General features: G+C 39.8%; 1 protein-coding gene across 3 annotated transcripts in view; it reads left to right on the forward strand.

Moving 5' to 3' along the window:
- The first annotated feature begins 1,210 nt into the window (after positions 1–1,210).
- Positions 1,211–27,362, forward strand: part of ST7 (suppression of tumorigenicity 7) — a 51,907-nt gene continuing 25,755 nt past the window's right edge. For 2 of the 3 annotated variants that reach the window (XM_053462645.1, XM_053462646.1), the window contains exons 1-2: positions 1,211–1,430; positions 25,789–25,871. In XM_053462645.1, coding sequence (XP_053318620.1) covers positions 1,280–1,430; positions 25,789–25,871 — 234 coding nt within the window. In that variant the 5' untranslated portion in view covers positions 1,211–1,279. Of the gene's footprint in view, positions 1,431–12,126; positions 12,424–25,788; positions 25,872–27,362 lie in introns of those variants that run through there. The other variant, XM_053462647.1, reaches the window with a different exon arrangement.

Consider the following 27,362-nt stretch of genomic DNA (forward strand, 5'->3'; position numbering starts at 1 on the left):
CCCCTCTGAGCACTAAGAGGTTAGTTCAATACAAGGAATGTGAGCTACATGCAAAAAGGAAAAGTTGAAATTTTTACAATCTTCTGAGAGTTTTACAATTCTGCAATCTTTTCACCTACCGTGATAAATATTTCCTAAATACTACTAATACACAAAAACAAAAAAAATCTAGAAAAATCCAGTATTCTTCTTTCTTGGTAAAATGCAAAAAATCTTCAGATATCCTTCTGGAGCCCTGACACAAGGCCAGGTAGCCAGCACCGACGATATCTCATCAAAAATGGTGAGTGTGCAGGGAGGAGCTATAGCAAATAAGCAGATTCTATTGTGACATCACAGTGCCATTAACAGTGTCTATGATATCATCTCCTGTTCTCAGTACAGTAAATGTTGCATATCACATGTTATAAATATGAATATTTTCATTCATAAGTTATGGATTTTAGTTTCCTACTCAAGTCAAATCTCACCACTATAGCCATGGTATTTCATGCACATTTCTCTATATTGTACCTACTTTTTTTAAATCATCAATAAATGCATCCTAATCCTAACGATGTGGTTTTTACAAGTAATAAGGAGAAAATGAGACCCCTATTTGCACAACTATGGAAATACAAACACGTCTCCATCACATATCAGGATCCGCCAAGCAGCAGCACTGGGAAAAAACAGCCAGTAAATAAACATTACAATAATCTAAACGCTTAAAAGAGGTTTAACAAAGTGCAGGAGTGAAGCCTATTTCAGAGGTTTAGATGTCCCTTTACTGAGAGGGTGGTAGATAAATGGAACAGCCTCCCAGCAGCAATGGTAGAGGCTGATACCGTGACACTTATCATATATATATAGTTATGTTAAAAGTAATAGTCAATAAGCTAAATGAGAAACACAATCAATAGGCGAAACGGATGAATTACACAGAATGCATGTTGTAAAACATTGCAGTTACTAGTAAGAGTGCAGAGTCCCAAGAGAAAGCAAACGGTAACCATGCGAAAGCGGCCACCAATTTCTCAAAATGTCCAGAAGCCCAAACACGGCAATTATAAGCTCCAGCTACCACTCCGATGGGGTACCGGAGACGGTAACGGTCGGTACCGGAGACCGAAGCGGATAAACAGCAACCTGTCAATTGGTTCTGAAAGGGAGGGGCTGGGGGCCACCTTGTCAATGGGATTGGCCACCAAGTGGCTGCCGAGTCCTCCCATGCTGCAGACACACACAGTGCTTTGGGGCAGCAGAGAGCAGCACGCATACTGTGCACACAACATAAAACATGGCTGAAGCTGGGACAGGCTTCCTGGAGCAGCTCAAGTCCTGCATGCTTTGCTCGTGGAGCTCTGTGTGGACCGTGTGCTTCTTCTTCCTGCTCTTCCTGGTGTACATCCTGAGGGTCCCCATGAAGATTAATGCCAATCTGAGCACAGGTAGGGAGAGCGGCTGTTCGGGAGGGCATTGCCACGTTGTGTGCTTTGGGGAGGAGAGAAAAGTTTCGTGGCTGTCGGTTTGTGGCCGTTGGAGGGTGTCGTTGCTCCTGTTGCCCCCCCAGAGCGCGCGGGGGGGCGGTGTGTTAGTTATGGGGTCGCTGCTTTTCTTTTCTTGAATGTTTTTCTATGGAGTATCCAATTGGTTTCTGCCCGGGTGCTCCCCGGGTCCTAGTGCCCGACAGGTTTATACGCTTTCTGGGCTGTAATAACCCGCAGGTCACAAAACCAATATATTCCATTCTTTCCAGGGACTGAAACTTGTTGCATGAAGCGGCCTGTGTGAAAATCATAATGAAGGGACTGTGCATGAGCTCTGTAACATTATTTAGACAACAGTTTTGGAAAACTGATAGGGGGTGGAATAATGTACTGCATGTATACATACTAAGTAATAGTAAACGTGTCTTGTCTATTACTATAGTTTATTCTTTAGTATCTAGTCAGTGCTGATATCCATCCAGTACATTATTCCATATATTTAGGTAGATGCAGGTTTAATCTACCAAACCTTTATGGACCCTCCTTGTGACCATAAACTCCATTGAAATGGCGGTGAGAAGGAGCCGGGGATAATGATGGATTTGCTCTTTACTGAAAGATGTCTGATGCTTCTTGTTTATACTGCCGCCTGTTTATATTGCTCTTGCAGACAGGTATGAAAAGTGTGGAAACCGCTCCGTGGCTGTGCCCAGTATTGCCCCATAAGGTATATTGGTCATCGGACATTTATTTATGCTGGTCTTATTAGGCCCATTGCATGTACAGAGATGGCAGGCCTATGTCTTGGCAGCGTCTTGTTTAGGGGAGCAGCAGAGTTCCCTCCATCAGTATTATATAGACACAATGGAGTGGATGGGGTTTATCCACTAAACGGAAAGTGTCGGTTCCTTCGCTTCACTATTCATCATGAATGTCCATTCCCTTTGCACTGGAAGAGCTTGAGCGGCCCTGTGTAATGGGTGAATCGGCAAGAATTCTTCAAAATCTCATTTCTCCACATTTAGAGCTTTGTCCCAAAATCGCCATTTATAGATGAGGCCCAGTGTGGGTTCCCTAGAGTTTCTAGTAAACTTCTATGGAATTTATCCAGATTCCTCACCGCTGATACAGTATGATTATGCCATTACACGCAGAGTTTGGAACGGGACCCTGCTAAACAAGTGACCCTCTGTTACGGGGCAGAAAACAGCCATATTTGTTTAAAATAAAAACATAATCCTTGTTGATATAAACCTCATGTGTATGAACATGTCACGTTATTGGCACCTCTTCTGTACACCGTCCCATGTACACAACAGCTGTTATTACTATAAAGCAATCTACATATAACTGTTCCAAACCAGGTAGTGTTTGCTATCAAATGTTGTTTGTGGGCACAAAATAATTTAATGGCACGTTGCTGGCATTCCTGAAAGGCCGTTTACTAGATTGGAGGAGCTGATGTCATTCCTAACGTTGAGGGGTTGCTTCTTTGTAGAAATTAGTTTATATTCAATGCATATATATGGGACCCGCTGCTCCCAAGTCCCGGTAATTTAAACCTTTGCATCTGATGCATGTACTGTACAGACCGGCACTATGAAATATAGAGCCCGACGCGGCTGGAAATAACCCCGGCGCATGAGCTGGTCTTCTTCTGCAGTGATCCATAAATAGACAGAAGCTCTTATCAGGCAGCTCCGGATGGGAAGTCTTGGAACAAGGAAGGTTTTGGGCTGTTATGACGGAGATTATCACTTTCAGTAGAAGTGCATTTATATATTTTTTTAAGACTTTTGCTAAAAACAAATTTTCTCTTGCGAAGCCTTTGCTTTGCTGCTTAGTCTTCCCCTTTGTTGACACTTTGTCGATACTGTGCTGAGGTTAAGGAGCCCCAGATGCCCACCCCAATTGTGTCTTGCACTCTAACTTAAATGTGAGTGCACTGGTTCCATTTAAAGGGCCGCATCTCTGTAATATTACACTATGCCGGTTTTTCTTTTTTTCTAGTTCTATATCCTTATATGTTGGATATCTGAGACTAAATTACAACATATAATTTGCATGATGATTCTTTTTGTCCTTTTTAAAAAGCTCGAGGGTTTTTTAATCATTATTTGGCTTTTTTTTTACCATAGCGTTCTCCAAATATACGATCATGCGGCGATTTCTCATTTCTAAGAATACTTTACTCCAAAACGGACACTGGAGGGCAGATTTGCTAAGGGGAGAGAAGTCAGCTGTTGGTTGGATGGACTTTATTTTCTAGCTGATTCCGCAGATTATCATAGGCATGTTCACTATTCACTTTTACATTTGAGATTCTCCAAAGCATGTTCTGTTCTGAAGGGAATTGTCTGGCTGCATGCAGCCCAGCACAAAACAGCTGGCCTCTAACGTGTAGTCTGCTAATTACTGGTCATATGTTGTAGACATAGGGGGAGGTATCCTTTAACACCTCCTATTTAACAAAAAGTTTTTGAAAACAGTGCTTATAGTTTTGAGGACAAAAACACCAAAACTAGAGGATTTAGGAAAATGGAAATCCACTTAGATTTTTTTTCCTTAACATACAATATTGCTTGCTTGACATCTGGATAAAATACTCTCGGCACCCTTCTTCATGTCTCTATGTACAGGATAAACACATGTATGCAGTGGATTTTCATGGAGGCCCTGAAGCCGTAACTTGCCTTTCTTTAGACTAAATCTTGTTTTTATTTACTTCATGAAGTTAAAACTGTTTCCACCCTGTTTTGTAAATATTTACGCCACGTTTACACAATGTGACCAGTCATAGAATGACTGTAGCTGCGGAACAAAATCTTTTGAGAATCGATGGCCTGTTAATTTTCTTTTGGATTAAGATTTGAGAGCATTCTGTGTTCCCCTTTTACACTTTAGAGGAACTGCACTAATGATCAGTAATGGGGGCCGACTTCTGTTCCGTAACATATCTTGAGCTTGTTGGTTAACCTCCTGTGGCTTAAGCCTCCTACATGCTATAGTCAGAATTTGCTTTCTCTATAGTAAGTTGTTCTTAATGTTTAGTAAAATATCTGTAGCTATGCTTTCTGATGACACATTTTTACAATTGGGGTATCTGTTGCGTGTCAAACACCAGTTGTTCTTATGTGTAAAACTTTTCGTAGCTGCCCGCTGTCCTGACAATCTGGCTTTCTATGTAATTTAAGTAGGACCATCTCTATCTCAGAGGAATGAGAATACAATTTCTTGAATTGTGCAAACTTGCTTACCCTCTGACCCGTGCTTTGGTGGGTTCATTTTAATTGCTTACCTTGTACAAGGGGTCCATAGGATGATTTGATATGCATTATGTGACCTGCATGTTGAATAAGTCCCTTACTTTTAGGAGAAGCTGCAACACACTGCCCTCTTGCTTGTGTTTTTCCATACCACTTTTGGCTGAAAGGAGCTCCCATTAATCCCTGCGCATGTGTGTGGCTGAACACATCTTCTATAGGATGAATCTCTCTATGCATTTCCAAGAGGATGAAAAGAATAATTTTAAAAGGGATACTTGGCATTAAAGCACATATAATGGCTGAAGTGCCCCTTTAAAGTAATAAACAACCTTAGATTCTGCTTTTTTGCTGGCTTTGTGTATGATATTGAAGATCTTTGGCAGAGGATTATTGAAGTTCTACTTAATCAGTGGCTGACGAGATGCTATTTGCCTTTCCCTTGTTTTGTCAGCTACATATTTTTAGGCTTGCACCATATTCATTGCAAAATAGTAAATGTTTTGTATTGAGTTCCCATAGTCTTCAAGCAAATATCTTTTCACTGTGTGTGTTTGGCGTGTTTAGTTTTGTTTCTTTGCCCATTTGTTGTTGTTATACAACGTGATCTGTTTGTTCCATACCTCAAGTGAATAGAGAGGGAACCACAAAGGGCTGGTCAAACTAAATAAACTCAAACTTTGGCTTTGATGCCCTGCTGCTAATTAGTACATTTTATTTGCTTTCACGTGAAGTAATCTTCAAACCAGATTAGCAAAATATTAATCACAGAAACCCATGTGAATAAACACGCACTTTGTGGATTGGTTCTGAAGCGCCATGTAGATAATGTGGACGTTACATAGACTGTTGTGTACGTATGTAGAATACCCCATTGGAAATAGCTCATGGCTTTCAGTTCTGTACTAATATAAAAAATAGTAAGCACCTGTCTCGTGTTGGTTGCAGTGTACCTATCATCCTGTATCCATACCCCTTAATTTTCTCCATTAACAACACAACTATCTTTCCTCCTAACCTGCCCATTACCTTGGGGCCATCTTTGACTCATAATCTCCTTCATCCCTCGCAGTCAGTCGCTCTCAAGATCCTGCCTCTTGCACCTAAAAAAAACCCCCATCTCTCACATCTGCTAAGTCGACTATTGCAACACTCTTCTGGTTGTCTCAACTCTCTCTCCTCTGCAGTCTATAAAAAGGCTTATCTTTCTTACAAGACCCTCTTCTACTTCCCCATTCTGTGAAACCCTTCACTGGCTCCCTGTTACCTCAAAGAATTACATTTAGAATCCTTGTACTAACAAATAAAGCCTTCTATAATGCTGCTCCTCATTCCTATACTCATTTTCTGCTCTGATCACAAAATACTTCCCTACTTGATAGTTAATGTTCTTTACGTGGGATAAGACTTTCCTCCTCACTTATCACCTCTTTCTTTTCCTGCTTACCTGTGAAACTTTCTTCCACCTAACCTCCAGCTTTTACCATCCCTCTCAATATTTGAGAAAAATCTCCAAACCCACTACTTCAGAGAAGCAAACCGTCTTTGTAGCTAGAACTTACCTGCCACGGATACAACCTCCCCACCCTACCTTCCTCCGTACCTTCATGTTTCTCCTCACCCCATTCCATCTAGAGTGTATGCTTGTGAGCAGGGCCCTCCTTACCTAATATATCGGTTTGTCTCAATCTGGTCATTCCTCCTTGAAAATACATATTGTAAAAAAAAAAAAAAACATGCGGAAATTGTTCCCGCTATATAAATAAAAGATTAATAAACTATACAGTTTTATTATATATTGAGTTTGCTTTTAAGTTCAGTAAAAGTGTTTTTTTTCTGGAACCCAGTTGGCACCCAATTACCATTTCGCCAGTGTCCCAGACAAAAAAACACACATTTTTATTACTTTGTAAGTACTTTAGTATGCGTTCATTGAACCAGGAAAAAAAATTACTTTAGCAGAAGCTGCAGCACCCTGCCTTCTCCGTGGTCTCTGTCGTTTCACGACACCGATCGGTGGCATTGAATTCTTCAGAATCCCTAATGCATTTGCAAGGGGGGACTTCATGAATCATTGATCAGTCTACCAAATGCATTACATTGCATATGATGCTTGGAGTGTCTCTTTAACAATAATAAAGCAAAGTATTCCCATGAGAAACTCTAGGCTTTGTGTTTTAAACCCCTCCTTTCCATGCACTTGCATTTTAGCGTGCAGATGGCATGGAGGGGATTGCCGGAGCTCATTGTTAAACCCAACTGTAAGAGGGAAAAGCGCATGCACATCAGTGATTAGTCACGTGGTATACTGCCAAGAAGCGTTGGTGAAATGTACTTTAGTTTGCAAGGAGACTGAAGAAAAGTCAGAGGGTGGGGGTGGAGAAAAATGAAAATAAATAACAAAAAAAGAAATTCCCTGTAAATAATTTCTATTCCTCTTAACATCGTTACAGGGTACATTTTCCAAGTGAGGTTCCCAGTTTAAGAGACGTAGTCTTGTATGTTGACCTGTTCTTTGTCGAAGTTTATAGCAATGATGTATTTTAGTTTATGTTCTAATGGACAAAAATTTTGGCCAGGGCTGCGGCTGAGCCCTCTACATCAGGGTTCGTTCAGTCTAGGGCTGCAACTAACGATTATTTTAATAATCGATTAATCGGCCGATTATTTTTTCGATTAATCGATTAATCGGATAAAAAAAACAATATGCAAATTTTTCGTTTATTTAAAAGAATTTAATGAACTGGATGTTAAAAAACAACTTAAAATTTACATTAACATTCTTATTTTGTTATGATGTAATAAAAAACAATATTTTCAAAGTACAAGAACCCAAACACAATATTTATGAAACAAAATAACCCCAAACATTCTGAAAAGAGGTGGACTATTACTGTTCAAGAAACTTTGCCCCAGCACTTTGCACTTTGCACCCAGCACTTTGCACCCAGCACTTTGCACCCAGCACTTTGCACCCAGCACTTTGCACCCAGCACTTTGCACCCAGCACTTTGCACCCAGCCCTGGCACTTTGCACCCAGCACTTTGCACCCAGCACTTTGCCCCAGCCCTGGCACTTTGCACCCAGCACTTTGCACCCAGCATTCAGCACTTTGCACCAGCACTTTGCACTTTGCACCCAGCCCTGGCACTTTGCACCCAGCACTTTGCACCCAGCACTGGCACTTTGCACCCAGCACTTTGCACTGTGCCCCTGCACCCAGTCTCTAACTCTGCCCTGCACCCAGCCCTGCCCCCACATTCTGCCCTGCCCCCACACTCACACTCTGCCCTGCACCCACTCTGCCCTGCACCCACACTCACACCCTGCCCTGCATCCCCACCCCCACTCTGCCCTGCACCCAGTCTCCCACTCTGCTCTGCACCCACACTCACACCCTGCATCCCCACCCCCACTCTGCCCTGCACCCAGTCTCCTGCCCTGCACCCCCCACCCCCACTCTGCCCTGCACCCCCACCCCCACTCTGCCCTGCACCCACACTCACGAACCGCTCTGTGCGAATGGAGCCACTCGCACAGAGCGAACCGCTCTGTGCGAATGGAGCCACTCGCACAGAGCGAACCGCTCTGTGCGAATGGAGCCACTCGCACAGAGCGAACCGCTCTGTGCGAATGGAGCCACTCGCACAGAGCGAACCGCTCTGTGCGAATGGAGCCACTCGCACAGAGCGAACCGCTCTGTGCGAATGGAGCCACTCGCACAGAGCGAACCGCTCTGTGCGAGTGGAGCCACTCGCACAGAGCGAACCGCTCTGTGCGAGTGGAGCCACTCGCACAGAGCGAACCGCTCTGTGCGAGTGGAGCCACTCGCACAGAGCGAACCGCTCTGTGCGAGTGGAGCCACTCGCACAGAGCGAACCGCTCTGTGCGAGTGGCTCCATTCGCACAGAGCGAACCGCTCTGTGCGAGTGGCTCTGTGCGATCCGTGCACATAGACATGAAGAATACTTACCTCCGGAACGCGTCACATCCGTCACGTAGCTAGAAGGCGGAGACTGCAGAGCGTGTAGCAGAAGCGGGGAACGCTCGCGGAGGTAAGTAAAAGGAGCCGAGTGCTCCAACAACGAATTGATCACTCGATTAATCGATAACGGAAATCGTTATCGATGATTTCCGTTATCGATTATTATCGATTTTATCGATTCGTTGTTTCAGCTCTAGTTCAGTCCCAGCATGCTGACTGACGCTGAGGAGTGACGCATTGCAACCATGGTTTACAGATAAGGTGTGTGTGTTTTGGGTTTTTTTTTTTTGTTACATCAAAACTTTAGTGAGAACTTCCTTAATGAATATATTTTTCACTTCCCATGAATTACAAGGCAGTGTTCTGTGCAGCGTTTTTGTCTTACAGCGGATATATACAGCAAATGTATCTTTCTGAATTACAGCGAAGCATCCATGGCATGTTCTGCCTTTAGAAGTAAAGAACAATGTCATGGTACAGTTCAACGTGGACAAAGCATTCATTGCCCTCTCTAGTATGTTCAGCAAATAAACCAGATCTGATTTTAGTGTTTCCCCAAGGTTAAAGAAGTATGAACCCTTATTACACACCCTTAACCTGAAAAACGATGCATCTATATTCAAGGGTGATGTAGGGCAAGCACACCGTTTTGGGGCTGTGGATGCCTCCGGATGGTGGGACCTCTCCAGAGGCTGGAACCCATAATGATGTGCTGGATGTAACCTGATGGCTGCTCTGAATACAGTGCTGTGAAAAAGTATTTGCCCCCTTCTCAATTTCTTCTATTTTTGCATATTTGTCACACTTAAATGTTTAGATCATCAAACTACTTTTAGAAGCAAAACGGCTATCCAGCCCTACCTGACCCTATACTTTAAAATACTACTTGAAATAAAGGGTGATCCGTTTATTGTAGATGTTCATTTCTCTTTAAGCATATTTTGTCCCATTGGTCCTATGTATATTATTTGTATTATCCAACAAGACACACACACACCATCCGCTGAGCTAGGGTGACTGTCCACACACCTTTTAGCGTACAGGCACCTGATTCATTATAAGGAATTTTATTGAGTTTTAAAAATGTAGTTTTTGTACATATACTGTCCATCACACATTCAACAGAATAATCCACATATTCTATGCATTATTTACAAAGCTCACGCAGACTGCAACGGCAGGGTCCTTATGTGTGCTCCTAGCTCGTGGATTTGTTGCTGTAATACTGCTTGATTGCTACAGTAAAGCTGCTTCTAGGAGATAATACTGGAACATGGTTTCTTTCTTCTGAAATCTGCCTTTTTAAATTAGTGGAAGAGGGCTTTGTTTTATTTTTTTAGGTCAAGGAGCCATTTTCTACTTTAAAGCCTTATTATTTTTTCCCAGAGTTACATGTTGTGTAAACCTTTGTTGATCAGGGGAATCAGACCGGTAGCTTTGTTGTCCTATGAGTCCAAGAGAGTGTATGCCAAGTAAGTTGCTGGCTGGGGATCATTTGAGTTTTAAAGCTACATGTTTGGGTGCCTTTGTGGGAATTTGTGTCCATTCAGCCAAAAGAACAAAGGTGATCTTTGCAGGCCACTCAAGTTCCTCTATACCAAAGCATTATCCCTCCTCCACCAAACTTTACAGTAGTAAACGTTACTCTGTATTCCAGTAGGTAGCATCTCCTGGCATTTGCCAAACCCAGACTCGTCCATCAGACTTCTACATAATAAGGCAGGATTCATCACTCTAGAGAACCCTTTTCCACTGCTCCAGAATTCAGTGGCTTTATACCGTTCCCCAGCTTTGTGTGTGGTCTACCTCTTTGTGGCTGAGCTGTTGTTACTCTTAAATGCTTCCACTTCACAAATAGTGGACCAGGACAGATCTAGCAGGGCATCTTATGCCACATTTGAAGTCCTTGAGCTCTTCAGTATGACCCATTTTATTGCTGATGTTAGTCTATGGAGATGGCTGCCTATGTTCTTAATTTTATACACCTGTTAGCAATGGTTGTGTCAAACACCTAAACTTAACCCCTTCCGTACTGATGACGTACCTGGTACTTCCTGGCTGGGTGTCACCCACAGACCGGGATGTACCAGGTACGTCATCGATGAGGCACGATCCAGCATCGCTATGGACGCTGGGATCGCGAGGGGCGGTTGCTACTGACTGCTGGGTGTCCCCAGCGATCCGTAGCAGCCACTCTACGAGCGAATCACGAGCACGGAATTAAAATATTTAAATAATACTGCGGTCTTCAAGTGAAGACGCAGTACACGAACGCCGGTACGGAAGTCGTTAATAAGAGCTGTATTTAGCAAACTGAAATACGATTTGTTCACAAACAATAGAAGACTGTAGGAACTGAAGCCATAGGCTTTATGTGATTTATAACAAGCACACAACACTTTTAGACAGCTCCTAAAACTGTTATAGGACTACATTATTAATATTTTTTTTTTTAAGGTCTCATTAAAAGAAGGTGGTGATCTCAATTGTCTGCGTAAATGTATTAATAACAACAAAAGGAAATCCAAAAATACGTGCTACTTAAGTGAAATGTGATAAATAATAAACACAATTTTTTGTTTTTTTCCCCTATATATGCACCTGCGCCCCATACATTTCTGGTTTTCTTGTAAATGTATTAATGCCATTTATTAGCAATTTAAATAAGAAAAACTACCAAATATGAGTACCAACTTACTAAACTTTTAAAAAAATGTGTGTGTGCTGGGCTGCTAAAGCATCGCTTTTATTTGTACATTTTTTTATATTATTTTGAATCCCCACTGTAAGTTCTGATAATGTGTGATCATAGTTGTATTATTTAATGTAATCATGTGAAATGGTAAGGCAGTAGGATGTCTAACTGTAGATTTAATAACCCATTGCTTTCCCTGGTGCTAAAGCGTGATGGAGAACAACTGGTCAGGTCTTTTACACTGGGGTTGTTTCAATATGAGGATCTACCCATACATACGGTCAACACTGCATAGAGGGTTTTGTATTTTTTGGAGAAACAAATTAAGATAAGAGCAGCCCCCAACTAATGCTTAACAAGATTATTATTATGAATATAATTTTTCTCCCTGTAATATATTAATAATCAAGGTAGAGCTTTTCCAGCCTGATTGTAGAGGTTAGGCAAACCCATATTTATTTTTGATTGGATTACACAATTCTGAAATAAATGCCTCCTTTACATAGTGAGTAAGGTGACAAAGGAATTCCTTTTTGAATGACTCTGCTTTACCCAAGCCCCCTCTGAGCCTTTGGTTAACAGCAGTCGGTCATTGCAGTGTCCTGACGTCATCCAGTGCGTGTGCTTGTGTGTGTGTGTGTCTGCGTGTGCATAGGCTGTGCTATTGTCTTACTGGGAGCAGGGCTGTGGACTGCAGTATCTGGTTTCTGCCACCTATTTGTGCCTCTCTGCATCATAGAAGAGACACATTGGCCTTTTCTTGTCCGCTGGATTGAAAATTGCAGCTCATGGTTTTTTTCTTTCCGTCGAGACCTTTTTGTGTGTCTCAGTGAAAGTGGTGTGCAGCCTGCAGCTTTTGAGAAGGAGATCTGCAAACTGGATAGCCAGGGCTGCATTGTCTGTCTTCATGACCCCTGCTGTGTAGAGGTTTTATCTCTTCCCTTTCTCGTCTCTTTTTCATTTATTAAACCCAATTCTGAGGCCAGCCATGTTTGGTACAGAATCGTCATGTAAGTAAAATCCTTCTAATTACCCTGCTGTTTTAACTATTTGTTGGTACAACAGCTATTCAGCTAATTTTATCAAATTTGACATGGTTTGTTTGCTTTATTATATAACGGTAGCTCTTGGTTGTATGGCTACATTTTGTATGCATGCTTCTTCCAGATAATCAGTCCGCTTGCGTTGAGCTAAACACAGCGTTAAGGGGACTAGAGGGGGATGATGCTGGTTCGAGATTCCATTTACAATCTGTATTCTACTTTGCTTTGGGAGACATTGGTACCCTGATTAAACGAAGGGTTATATAATGAGGATGCTACATAATTTACAGTGAAAATGGGTGATCCTGTCATCCCTCGCTGCATGTCTAGCTATAAAGCAAATCCGTTCTGAGCTAGCATATTTAAACACACACACACAGCAGACATTATCCAAATAAGCTATAGCATGGCTTAATTGATTGATTGCCTGCTGTTTGGTTTATAGTATCCAATGATTTGATCCCGGTTTTATAAACCCTTCATTATAGTTGTCCGTTTCAATGTCTTGCAGCGGGAGAAGGAAGGTAATAAAAGATTCCTTGAGAATTTAAGCTTGCGAGAGAACAATTTTGAACAGGTGATGTTCGCAGCTTTGTCATCCTTTCTACAGGATTGCTTCGTTCTACCAGCTGCATGCACACCACAAAATATACGGGGGGAAACCTTGGGAGAGAACCCTCCTGATGCTATGCATAAAAGCGTCTTCGCCTCTCACTAGCATCCAGAACACTGTAGGGAATAGAGCTCCAATGCCTGCAATGGTTTTATTGCTACTGGCTATAATGTGGCTGCAGAGCTGAGAAATGAAGATTCAATGTTTAAATTAACATGCCTTATTGTGTAGGGTTTACAAAAAGCAATAATGTTCTGTGTTGTATTTTAACCAAGCAAAGACTTTTTGTTGACGTTGGAAGCTAAGCTGGGCACATGGTAATAAGATGCATTGACACACGCAGGTGCAGCACTCGGAGAAGACACAAAGGTCTGCCAGACCACAGGCACATGTTTCATGGTCTTTGTAACAACACCCTATTCTTTTGAGATCATGATTAAGATTTAAGGCAGCTAGCCCAACGCTTGGGGAATTTACGTTATTAACGGATTGCCGTTTTATCTCAGATGGCTCTAAAAAACATTATGGAGATAGATTAATGCTTAGTAAAAGGGAAGCCTGTATCCAGGTCAGTAATCCATTATATGCCGTGCAGCTATATATCGCAACAATATGTCCCTCTAGCCTTGAATTCCTGAAGCAATTTATTAAGGGTTTACATCCTTGCAAATCTATTTTGGTTTGTGACCAGCGTGTACTGGCATCTGGATCTTTGAACAATCCCAGTCGTTGATTCGCATATATCCCATAGAGGTAGAACCCATTGCCGCCAATGCTTTAAGGGCTGGCTTCAACCTCTATTACTTTTAACTAAATGCAACCAACCAGCCCCTAAAAAAAAAACAAACAAAAAACTTCTGAATGAAATCCCCTATTAATTATTGAAATCGCCATCAGCCCCATCACAGGATACACATATCTACAAGTATAGAAATCCTAACCTACAAACAAGTCAGTAGTCTCAAGCACCTTCCTGCATTTGCCAATTCTGGACGCCGACATCAAATGTATCCCCCACCTTCATGCATACCGGTAATGCTAGCTTTACTATATTCACAATTATGGTACAGTGTATTACCATGACTTTTTAAGCCAGAAGAAATTGTAACACACATAAGCAACATAGATGCTGAATCCATCGCTGGCTATTTTACAGCCCGGGCTGCTGTGATTTTCATGGATCCTGAATCTTTTGGCACATATGAGACTCTGTAAAATATATATTCCGGATTATTGCATTGGTGGGTTCTTACCACGCTTGGTACATTATCGTGCAACTGGGTGTTCCCTTTATCTTTGCACATGGTTCTGAGATAAAGCCACAGACATACTATCTGTTGAGCTCTCAGCTGCTCGCTGCCTTTGTTTCCATAGCTACCAGATTACTAATAAAGGAAGAAGGGAAAAAAACCCAAGCGTGCTCATTCTAGCATAGCGGCAGCGAGCATGAGACAGGGTTAGTGCCAAGTACATTACCTGCCATTTTGATTACTGTTATTAAAGGCGCAGAAGGAAATCTACTGACATGCTTTGGAATTACTGAAGCTGAAAGGGAACATATTCTATTTGTCCCACTACGAGACTGTTCTGTCAATCCAGCCTTTTTCATTTAACATTTTGTGAGCAACACAGTATTTGACGGAACATAAGACCAATTTGGCCCATTTAGTCTGTAAAAAAAAAAAAACTCAGACCTTATCAGTCTTATGCCTTTCCCATGTACGCATTTCTAAAATCCCTCCCTGTATTAAATTCTACTGCTTCTGCTAGTAAAAAAACTTCCTCAGATTATATCTAAGCCTCTAGGGTTTGTTCAATAAGAAGGAGTTTGTAGGTGAATTATATATTTCTTCTCCCCATAATAAACATAAACTAATAACTTTAATAGATCTCCTGCATTAACTATCCTCTATGCAGGGCCAATTCTCGTTCCAGGAGAAGCTTAGTCTGTATTTTCCCATAATATTACATAGTGACACAAGGTAGTTGAAATGTTCAACCTGCCTACCCTTTAGTCAATACACCCATTTGACCCTGTAGTTTTAGATTATGACCTCTTTTTATATCAAAACATAACATTTATTTTTCTTTAAAACATACATCCCTCTTCTCCTTTGATGAACCCCTTTATGTATTTAAATGTTCACATCGCCCTCTTACTCCCTTCTTTTCTCCAAGCCACATGTTGAGATCCCTTAGCTTTTCCTGCAAATTTGGATCCTACAAACAATTCACTTTTCCAAGCAATGTTTAGGCTAAATTGTTTAAAACATACTCTAGATTAGAGGATGTAGTAGTATCTCCTGTGGTCTTTGCACCGGCTACATGGGAGATCAGGGTGTGATTCCACAGCCTGGAGTCTCCCGTCAGCTGGTGCCGGTATCTCTAGGTTCCCGATGACTGATCTGATGTAACATCCCTTGGTGCAGGGGCCAGTTACACTGGAATAACACTAAATTCTCTGCCGGCTGTGTTAGTCGTGCCACCGCGGGAAGTGATATTGAATGTAAAAGTGTTCCCAGAGCCTCTGAGCTACCCCTGCAAGCTGATCACGCTGTGATGAGCAGAAGTGAAGATCAAAGTGAAATGAAAGAGAAACTGTGTTAAGTTTAAGTATTTGTATCGTTAGATATAAAAAATAAGATACAAAAAATAAACACCAGTGATGTCACTATGACATCACAAGGAGTACTGTCCAATCTGAGGAATCTCCAGTAAAACAAAAAAGTGTAAAATGTAAAAGTTTATAATGAAAAAATATCATCAGTGGGACCAAATTTGTGGACGGAATCCTAAGTAAAAAATGTGTAACTAAATTGCAAACTATACAAAAACCAAACAGTATAAAGAGTAAACCCCATCTGTCCTTGAAAAAACAATATATAATATGTGCGGGTACACTAAACGTAGGAAAGGGGAACAAAAATATGCTAAAAATTAAGGGAAAAAAAAAAGCTCCAGTCACTTAGAGGGGTAAGTACCTCTGTCACAAAGGTATTAAGAACCAACACTGAGTTAGAGATTTTGTTTAGTGAGAAGCCCCTAATAAAGAGGAAGGTCTTTCTCTTTAATATCCATGCATAATACCATTGAGGTGATTCTTTGTCATGAAGGGTGGCTAGATTGCTCCTTATCTATAGAAATCACTACTGCCCGGTATGATTAAGTTCACTTTTTTCTGTATTTCTTTGGTTAGTAGAAAAAAAATGGTATTTTCATGTAGAATCCATTTATAATTATGTGGAAAATTTGTTATTTATAGAGGGGGGAAAAAGATGGTTTAATTTTAACTGGCATTTAGAAACTTCACATAATTTATTTTTTTAGCTGCTGACGATTGATTTGAAATAGTTTTTCATCCATGTTCTATGTTTGTCGTAAAAAGTATTTTGTAGATCAACTTAGAAATACCATTATTACACTGGAGAATTGAATACAGCTGTTTTTACGCTACATGGTAATGGATCTTATCCATCTAAGTACATTTTGATAACATCACAACGATACTTAGAATTCATTTTTGCAATTCTGACATATTTGGCAACTTACTGAAACACCCTGGACCAATTCGCATGAAAGGTTTGGGTTGTAGAGAAAAAGGTAGAATATGGAAGTGAACAACCAGGTCATAGTGCAGGAGAACCTGCGTTCGGTTGACCCTTGTTTGGTTCGCCCTACAGTTTGAGAGCTTGATGACTTGCTTCTAAACATATATGAAGACCAAAAATCTGAAGGGGGTCACGACGGAGCTTGTTCTCTACGCCTACTGATCTATCCTGAACAAGGCATTCATTCAGGAATGAAGGGCTATCCTGTCAGCGATGAGGGGAGAGACTCAAATACATAGATATGAGTAATTTTACAGGCAGATCATTATCTATACGGGTATTTTAAATTGGTATCTCCACCTAATACAAGACAGAATTCATGTTAATGTCTTCCACTTGATATTTAAGGCAACAACCTCCTTAACTTATTTCGTAAGGCAGCAGTTCATTTAAATATGGAGCATTTACAACTGCGTTCACCTTTGTAAATCTCTCCAATTTATAATCACTCTGACGGCTATAAAATTTGTTAGATGGTGACTTCCCTGTGTGCTGTGCTTTACAGCCGGTGGCAGTCCCCTTAATCATTTTCCATGCATGCTTACCTCTGTAAGCATTTCCATAACCTACACCATGCTGTTTTATTAAGATGTTCTTTGATATATCTGGATGTAAATATGTTCTGTCTGGGCTTGCGTCTCATTTTGGATATAAGATACGTGGCACTGCTTTGCATAGGTCTATTTATAGCTTGTTTGTTGCTGAAAGAAAACTTAGTCGCCAAGTCATTGAATAATAATCTATTTAAACACCACCTGCATTTATTTATATTATTGAAATAATGTACATTGGCATATTGATCTAAACGCACTTAGACTGGGGATTTCTAGTAACTCATCTATCTGCCTGGTTCTGTTTACAAAGCTGTAGGTACAATTTTGTAGCTTAGTAACATAATAGAAACGTGTTCTGTAGTGAAATGGTTAAAGAATAGCAGGCAGAATAGCACTCTCTGCAAAGCTGAACATAGGTCTGTTTAGTTCTCAAGTTTATCAGGGGAATAGTTTCTCTGCAGGAGAACGGACAGTCAAAGCTTTTTAGCTGGCTGTGGCTGCTGAGTTCAGTGGAACTCTCAGTTCAGTGGAACACACAGTTGGTTGCTTACAACTAAATTCTGCATTGTCACGGGTTCAGTGCCTACTATTGCTACTAAGGTAGAATTGGGCTTCAATTCTGTCATAAACATACCTTTTTATGCTTTATAAGGACAAATCACCACTCATGGACATTTGCAAGTTTGACACATTTTAAACATTGTGCTTCAATCTGTTTTGGATAGTCTTGCAGAGGTGGGGCACACCTTGTATAGCCATCTTTTCAATTGCAATGAAAGGACCCTTTCAAGTAGCAATCTTTTCCATGCTCCCATTCCTATATCTTCTAGTTTAGCTTTAGGTATTACTGATGCTGCCCAACATATCGTTGGTAGTGCCATGCTCCTTTGGTCTACATAAGTAAAAGACAGCAGAGTTGGGTGATTGGCCTGTTTTGACCTTGATTACACAGTAAGCTTTCATCATTTGCCCTCATTTGCTTGTAACCAGATCATAAATGCAAATTAAAATGAGAATATTTTCATTCTACCACATCAAGATGTTCCAATAAAAAAACAAAAACAGAACAGATGGCATTTTGGATTCTCTGTCCTTCTGATGCAGTTTACTAGATTATAAATAGACCTTTAAATATTAATGGCTTCTCCAATTTCAGAGGAAAGTGTAGCTGTGTCTATATTTCAGATAAAACTGGTCAGTGCACATATATGACCATACTCATGCATAGAAACATAGAATCTGATGGAATATAAGAAACATTTGGCCCATATAGGCTTCACCTTTTTGCGGGATGTAAAGACCTTGGCCTCATCTTAGATTCGTCTTCACTGGCCCTGCAGAAGTTCACCATCTTCTCCTCGTTTGGAGTCTTCAAACTTCTTGATACTCACTCGTTCATGCTTTCTGTCACTGTCCCCCTACCTTCTCCAACGACTGCTTCCGTGTCCATGTCTCCTTTCCCACTGCTCTGCTTTTGATTTTGCATCTTCTTGTTCTTCTGTCTTCATCTGCTTTTCATAGTGTCTCCTTTTAATCAGGCCTCCCAGCACAGTTTTCCAAAAGGGTGGAACTTCTGGGAACATAGTCTCCCTCGTTTCTCCAGTAGAGTAGAGGATGCTCCCAGACGTTCTGCCCTTTTGCAGTAGGCCTTATTTACGGACACACAGACCAAGAAAGAAGACTCTTTGAAAAGTGGTCGAAGACAGAAGACCATTAATATGCAAGGTCAGAAGCAGAGCTGTAGGAAAGGCGACAGGGACATGGAAGCAGTCAGCGTTAAGTGAGAACTGACTGTATACATGACTTTTAGGGCTGTGATACGCTCCTACCCAGCAACCATTCTCAGCTCTAGAAAAGAGGGACATCATGAGGGAAATGCAACAGAGAGAATATCATTGCTGATACAATTGGGAGGTATTTTTGCCTTTCCACAAGATACACTTGAGAGGACTGGTTATGTCAGCATTAATGTTGTAGCTGCAGTTGGTTTATTTTTACTTATTTGTCCTACTTTCAAGCTCATGGTGTGGGAATCATTCTCTCTATTGTTCATAATTTGTATGTTATACATCATTTTCTATTTATAGATTTTTGTTTTTACTATGCCAGGAATGTCAAAGGTTTGCAATCAGATACATTTGTATTACATTTTTTTTCAATAGATAAAGTGTATATAGAGGCTATAAATTTTCTCAATGGAAACATGAGAAGTAACCTTTTTATCCATTTTCCTGAACACTAAACACATCGTACCCCATTGCTGGCTGCTGTGTCCAGCTTTTTAATTGGTCACTAGGGAAAATGCCCTTCTAGTGTTTTGGAGCAGGGTGGACAGGTATCTACTGTGTGCTGTAGAGTAGCGTTTTTCTCTATTTTTATGATTCGTGTTAAGCAGTGCAAATAGGTAAGATGTAGGAGGGCACAAGGAACGGCGGTTAACAACTTGGTGTTTATAAGTATAGGGTTTATTTTTATTTTAGGTCACCAGAGTTGCAGTGTGTGTATAATATATATTATTGGAAAGCAGAAAAGAGCCTTCTCCAAACTGTTCCCACAAAGTTGGAGGCATTGCATTTTCCAAACTGGCTTTGTATGCTGAAGCACTTAGACTTCCCTTTACTTAAGGGGCCTAGCCTAACCCCTGAAAAACAGCCCTATACCGTTATCCCTCCTTCACCACACGTTAAAGTTGGCACAGGGCAGTCATACAGGCAACATTCTCCTTGCATCCACCAAAGAGAAGTGTGATCCGTCACGCAACAGAACAGGTTTCCACTGCTTCAGAGTCCAGGGGCAGCGTACGTTACACCACTTCATCCATCTCTTGGCATTATACTTGGTGATGTGAGACTTGCATGAAGCTGCTAAGCCATGGAACCCTATTCCATGAAGATGCCGCTGCATGGTTTTTGTGACCTCGCTCTGTGACATTACTTGGTCTTCTACTATGTGGCTGAGTCGCCGCTGTTCCTACACGCTTCCGCTTTCCAATAATACCACTTACAGTTGACCATGGCGTTTCTAGTAGGGATGACATTTCACAAACTGATGTATTGCGATGGTGGCATCTTATTGCAGTACCACGTTTGAATTCACTGAGCTCTTTAGAACTACCCATTTTGTTTACAAATTTTTACATGGATGGGTGCCTGATTTTATAAACCTGTGGCATTGCATCTGATTGAAACACATGAATTCAATATTTAAGAGGTGTGTCCCAATACCTTAGTCCTTAGTACCTTAGTGAAATTTGTTAGGATCTAAACAATCCTTTCTAGGGTGGAGGTAGCCCGGTTCACTGTGAATTTGGTAAGATAAAAACAAAAATAAAAGCGAGAAAATAATTGGTGGGGGTATGTGCCAAAGCCATGCTTTCTGATCAGTTACAACTGAAGAGTAGCCTTGGTAGCACAAGTAGGATTTTGCACATGTGACCTTCAGACCCAACAGTGCTGCCTTCTACTATGGTCATTGATTGGGCTGCTGAAATAAAGTCCTTCTACTTTAATAATGATAGAGAGTTCGGCGATCCCTTCCTGGCTATTGGAATAATGGCCCTTTTTGCAGAGGTTATGCCTTCCTCCAAATTATGACCTGTGTGTTTTTTTTTTATTATACTCTGCTTTTTAAAAAATTTTAATGAGCGTCAGACCTGCTGTGCATGCGGCCACGTCTAAAAATTGTAATTCCTTTATTTCTTTTGTGAAATATTTAAGTGATCAGTATTTTGACTTGCCATGATCATATGCAAGCAGCAATCTTTAAAGCAGCTTGCAACCCAATGTTAAGATATGTGGGGGTTTTTTAAATTTTTTTTTATTGAATCAAATCTAAGAAGGTGAAATCTTGAACCTGCATTAATTTTCCTCAAGCCGATCATACTTTCTTCTACGTACCCTTGTGTGTTCTTGAATCAGATTAACAATCCCAAGAGAGCCTATTTGAAAAGATACAACTGGCATTTCCCCTGTCCCAACAGAGACCACATGAATTGTTATGATACAAAATACAGCGCTAATGGCTCAGGTGGTGTGCTAGAAAAAGGGCTATCAAGGTCTCTGAACAGCAGAGCATTTAAGCATCTGGGTATTTCTTATAATAGAAACTGTAACAACTGCAAATATTAGCACTCTTCCTGTAAATAACCATAATATATGCCACGTGCTGAGTATTTGTACATATTCATCTTTCCCCACATATTTAAAATTTAGGCCTGGATTATCATAACCTAAAAGGCTAGTCCTTTTATATAAATTAATTTTTACGCATCTTTTATACCCTAATTTTAGGGAGTTGAGCCCCCGACCGTTAAAGACGCCCCTTAATGTTTCCTTTTTGTACTCATGCTTGGTGTTCAGATTGTGTGAGATGGGATATATTTGGTTCTAGTGGCCTACATATGCAGTACTTGTTTCTTTTGCGGGAGGATCAGTGAACACATAGAACGTTCTGTAATTCGTAAATATTTTATATGGGGAAACCAAAGGATTTGTAAGTGATGATGTGCAGGCTAATTTGCTATACAGGTCTATACCTGCAGTTCCCACCCCAATGGCACTCCAGGGATTATTGTTTTCTCATAGACCTTGATGAAATGATTGTTTTTTTGTTCTTTGTTTTAATTTGATGTGCATCAATATTACTGTTTCTGCGTTTCAAGTGTGTCTCTTCACTAAAAGAATGGTTTACAGGAGAGTTGCTTCATCTCCTTGACTTCAGTCTATATTAGGAAGGGCCGTGAAGCTTGAATGGCCATGTACAGTGCATGATTAAATCAGGAAGGTTTCTTCAAAGTCATCTTTCACATTGAATTATTAATTATGCAGGGCAAGCTCAGTGCTTGAGAAACCTGCTAGTATTGATCCTTCATAACGAATAGTGAAGGGAATTAAAACCACAACTCTACTGCCAACTCTTTCATTTAGCGAATAAACCAAAATGAATGCTTATGAAAAAGTGTATAACCGGCATGTAGTTTGCTACTTTCACAAGGATTACTTAAGGAATAACAATATGTGAGCTACATCTTACCAGTGGGATATAGTTGGGAAGCAAATAAAGGTGGGGGGAAAAGAATGAATGGGAATTTTTATTTTGTATATATTTTTAATAAAACCTTTCTTTCATATACACTGAACAATACACAAATATTCATAAAACCATTATTTTTTTAAAAAAAGGCAAGGATTTCAGAATTTTCTCTTGCATATTTGATGTTTAACTGCAGCACTGTGTATGTTAGTAGCCATATAAATGACAATTTTCACAGAAACTATGTTTATATCAAGTATCCACCCAGTATTGCGCCCAGTTGAAATAATAACAATTGCAGGCAAATGAATCAATTTCTAGTTACGTGATTTAGGTACATTGTACAGCGCTTTGGAATATGATAACATTATATAAAACAATAAATATGTGTGGTGTACATACCTATTAATGATATCTCCTTGAAACCATTTGCTCCTCACATGATTATATAGGTGGATATGCAGATTATAAAATTGGAATCTTCTTATAGTGTAGATATGTTAATATTTATTGAAAAGCACTTTATTACACTCATATTTAAGATGATTACGGCAAGCACTTTGTCCAAAGTTAAGGCTTCCATGAAGAAGCACGGCTATCATGGTGCATCCAAATAATCCAGGTGCTCTCCGGCTGTTACTGGTAAAACCAACCTGATACAGTCTAGACAGCCATAAATGATTGTCTTCATTTATTTGGTCAAAACCTTTTAAATTAAAACACAAATTTAGTCTGTAAATTCTAGTTTTTGTCATACCCTTACCGCTCTCTTGCCCGCGCCCACCTTACCGCTCTCTTGCCCGCGCCCACCTTACCGATCTCTTGAACGCGCCCACCTTACCACTCTTTTGCCCGCGCCCACCTTACCGCTTCCATGTCTTTCTCCTCTCCCACAACTCCTCTTATTCTTCTTCCACTTTTCCCTGTTATCACCTCTGTTATCCAGGTACTTAATTAAACGGGTGGAGCACCCTTGCACATCCTCTTTCTCCTCATTGGCGGAATGGGGAGAGGCTGTCTTAGTGGCGCACGCTGTGGCTCTGCCCTTTTGCAGATGTACTCCAAGGGGCCACAATATTGCAGACTTGTAATTTATTATTATATTATCTTTTGTTTGTATAGCTCCGACAATTTACGCAACAGTTCTTACAGTACATATATTCAAGGGGAATATCAAGACTAGAATAGATAGGCATTAGTTAGAGAGGGCCCTGCTTGCAAGCTTACAACCTAAAGGGAATGGATGAGGACAAACAATGTATGCAGAAATTGGAGAGATAGTGTGGGAGTGCGTTAATAGGGAGCCAGTTGGAGGGCTTTACAGAGTGGGGAAGGAGCAGAAGTAGTAGGTTAACTTTACAATAATGAATTATCTTTACTGTAGAAATACAAACGTGAATTCTACTTGGTTAAGGTGACCAAATAATTTTTTATTCATGAGGATTTTTTTTTTATATTAACTTGACACACTTTCTGCTAAAATACAGCAATTTGCGATGCCTAGAGTTTATTTTTTTTTTAATACAGTACAGTATCATTTTAAAAAGTTATGTTTAGTATCAAAAGTTTAAAACGTTGTGGCATCATTACATGTAAATCTTTGGCAGAAATAATAATTAAAAAAAAAGTCTTGGAATCTTGGCAATTCTCCGTGTCTATTATAGGCTACAGATACTGTAGATTAATGTTGTTCCCTGAGCTGCAATTTGTTTGTTTTAATATGTCTTTAAATCACTTTTATGCTGGCAGTATAACCCCTGAACCATATTCCCAGGGATTTTTTTTTTGTTAAAAGAAATTGAGAATGCAGAGCGCTAACCATCTGTCACTAGACCGTACCATTATTAGAATAGGGAGGGAGTTTTTCCTACTGCTTTGTGCATATTTTCATGAAGGACATAGTTCGAGTGGAAGCATTTAATTCGGCAACATTCTTTAGTGTGAGTGTTTCGAATGTGCAAGATTACATTTAAAAATAAAAGGCCTTTTAAAACATTTGTGACCTGTTTTTTTTTTTTTTTTTTCTTTGCTGGGCTTTTTTTTTTTTGCTTTTTATTATCAACCATTTTTTCTCTGTATTCCTGACTTTCCGACGATAGAAAAGTTTTCTGACCTTTTTAACTGAAAGCTGTTAACTACCTTTAAATAATACCGGATAATGTGGTTTACTAATTGGTTTACGTTTTAATACAGCTTTGAAAGATTAGTCTTAGAAGACTTACAGCCAAGTATTGTACCAACAAAGCACCTTACACACACACACACACACACTTATTACCATCTTGTATCTTTTACTTAGAAGCTACAATGAAACAGTATATTTTTTTGCAATACTAGATAACACATAATATAAATACATAATACAATTCATTATGTTGTAAATACCATGCAGGACAATGAATAATTCAAATTATGAAGAATTAGATTTTATTTATTTGTAATGGCAAACAAGAACCATTTGTCTACCATCCTGTTACAACTTTGATTGTAAGTCAGATGTGCTAGAAGAAATACTCCTACTTTATATTAAAAAGGGACCCTCCACTTTAATGCATATGGTAGCTGAGTGTCCCCTTTAAATTACTATTTTGTGCCCCTTGTAACTACATATAGGGATTCTGCAGAATTCCCTGCTGAGGCATTTGCCTCTTTCCTTGTCCCCTTGAGGGAACAGTTTCTTCTTTAATGTTAAAAAGCGGCCTCTTGTTATCTACTCGTAGTTGGAGATGTTTACCCTGCCAGTGCCTGATACTGATCCTTTTTTATATATACACCGGTATATAAAACGCTTATCACGCACACAAACATGATGGAAATCATCACGAGAATTTAAGATAAAGTGAAAATGAGAGATTCTGTTGGTTTTTATTTTTTCACGTCCATAACTCTTTGCTCTGTTTAAGGAACAGCTTAATTGTATGTTAAATGGAAATCAGCAGGATTTGTTTTATTCACTAAATTACATGCTGCTGTTTTTGGAGTAACTTAAGTGTTTGCAGTCTTCACAATGCTGTATGAAGGGCCAAGCCTAGTGGGCTGCTCCATCAAGAATGGCACGGTTGGCCATGTGTAATATGATGAGATTTCTTGAATGCCATTTTACAGCTTGAACTATGCATGGTACAAGGGCAGCTTAGCCCTTGCATTATATGCTGTCTGGGTTTGGGCCTTCATAGAGCATGGGGGAGTTGTTTCAACGTAACACAACTCACTTACAAACTCATGGTTCAGGGCATAAATCCCACAGCAACTGCAATTTAACTTTTGAATAAAATAATGTACATTTATCTTTGATCTTTGCTTGTATTGAATTTCTGTCTATGTTGCAGTACTTGACTCTCTGCGGTAGCTACCTTCTTTTATACGTGTGTGAGCAGACAAGCTGTGACTGTACAAATAGGGCCAACAAGCAATCCTACAAGTAATTGCTTCAAGTTAATGAAAATACGTTGAATTTGCTATTGCGAATGGGGAGCACTGGTTCTAGAGTACTGATCCTAATATTCTGGTTTTATTTTCTTTGCAGTGAGCATGTTTCTGAACACATTAACCCCTAAATTCTATGTTGCTCTGACTGGCACGTCCTCTCTAATCTCGGGGCTGATATTGGTAAGTATGTTATTCCTACTACTACTTTTGTGAAAATCAAAACCAGTATTTGTAAACACACTATTTTCTATGTTTAATGTTTATAACCTGCATAGTGCTGGTCTATATTTATATACTGTGTGTGTATATAATATATATATATATATATATATATATATATATATATATATATATATATATATATATATATATTTAAACAATATTTGGCTCTAACAAATATCAGTAAGTATGTGTTTATTGGTATTTAAGATACAGCCAAAATACTGTGTTCGCTAATGAGGCTGTGGGCAGTTATGGAATAGAACAGAAAGAGGCAGAGAAGGGCTTGGGGGAATGCATGAATTGGGAATTGGTTTTAGAGTTCCAGTTTGGCAGCCGGTATAAACCTATAATTATCCGGTATCCTTGTGAACTGTGATGGCAGTCTTTAGTAAAAGACTTAGTTGCTTCGTAACGGTTTTCTTGACTGCCTAAAATAAAGGTGGATGTAGGTGATATGTCGCAATAAAACTAAAATGAATCAACAAGGTGTTACAGTTTTATGTGTAAATTTGTGCAGGTCACCAAAAAAGAATACGCACTTTAACCCTTATAGTTTAACTTACAAGTTTAGAACTTGCTTTATCAACAACACCTTACTTACTTGTTTGTTGAAAAACAAATACATATTTACATACTTTCAATATGTTTGTTTTTTAAGATGCATTCAGTAAAACTTTTTACAGCCTAGAAAGTATTCATTAAGGACGTGTGTGTGTGTGTGTGTGTGTGTGTGTATAGTGCACATGTTTCCAAGCAATGAGAAAGACGGATGCTTAATAGGGTCTCTGCGGCACTTGGCAGCCAAATAGGCAACTCCCCAAAGATAATCGCAGCTTGAGAATAATTCTTAAGGGATTTTCTTCCCCCTCTTTGTGGAGTTGCAATCAATAATTCTGTCGGAGACTTGATAATAAGGGATCACTAAAAAAAGATCCGTATTTTACAGGATATCATATGACTAATGTATGCAGATAAGGGAGTATTTTTAAGAATAACTATCTGTAATGCTTTTCTAACTAGACTCACGTCTTATGTGGCATATTAAACCATTTAAAAAAATATATATTGTCATTTTGTATTAAAAAGCATGCTAGGATTGTGGCTATTTTCTGCAGTTTTACCGTATTTCTCTTTAAGGATTGAAATCAATCTATGCTAGCTCATTGAGTCTTGTAACTCAAACCTAGATTTAATTTTGCCTCAAATATGAAAGGGGCTAAATGTGAGAATATCAGGATGCACCATTGTACAAGAATGATTTCATTCATTCGCTCATATTTGGGAATGCATTTGTAAGGTTATATTTAGTTTGTAAAGTGAACAGTTTGGCACGTTGTGGAATACCTTTTGATGGTTTTTGGTCCTTTTTCTAATTCATCCATAGACTCTGTGTCGCTGCAAAGCCAAGGAGTATATGTACACTACATGGTCTTGCACAACAAATGGACA

Source organism: Spea bombifrons, chromosome 4 (genome assembly GCF_027358695.1).
Source record: "Spea bombifrons isolate aSpeBom1 chromosome 4, aSpeBom1.2.pri, whole genome shotgun sequence".
Classification (NCBI taxonomy): domain Eukaryota; kingdom Metazoa; phylum Chordata; class Amphibia; order Anura; family Pelobatidae; genus Spea; species Spea bombifrons.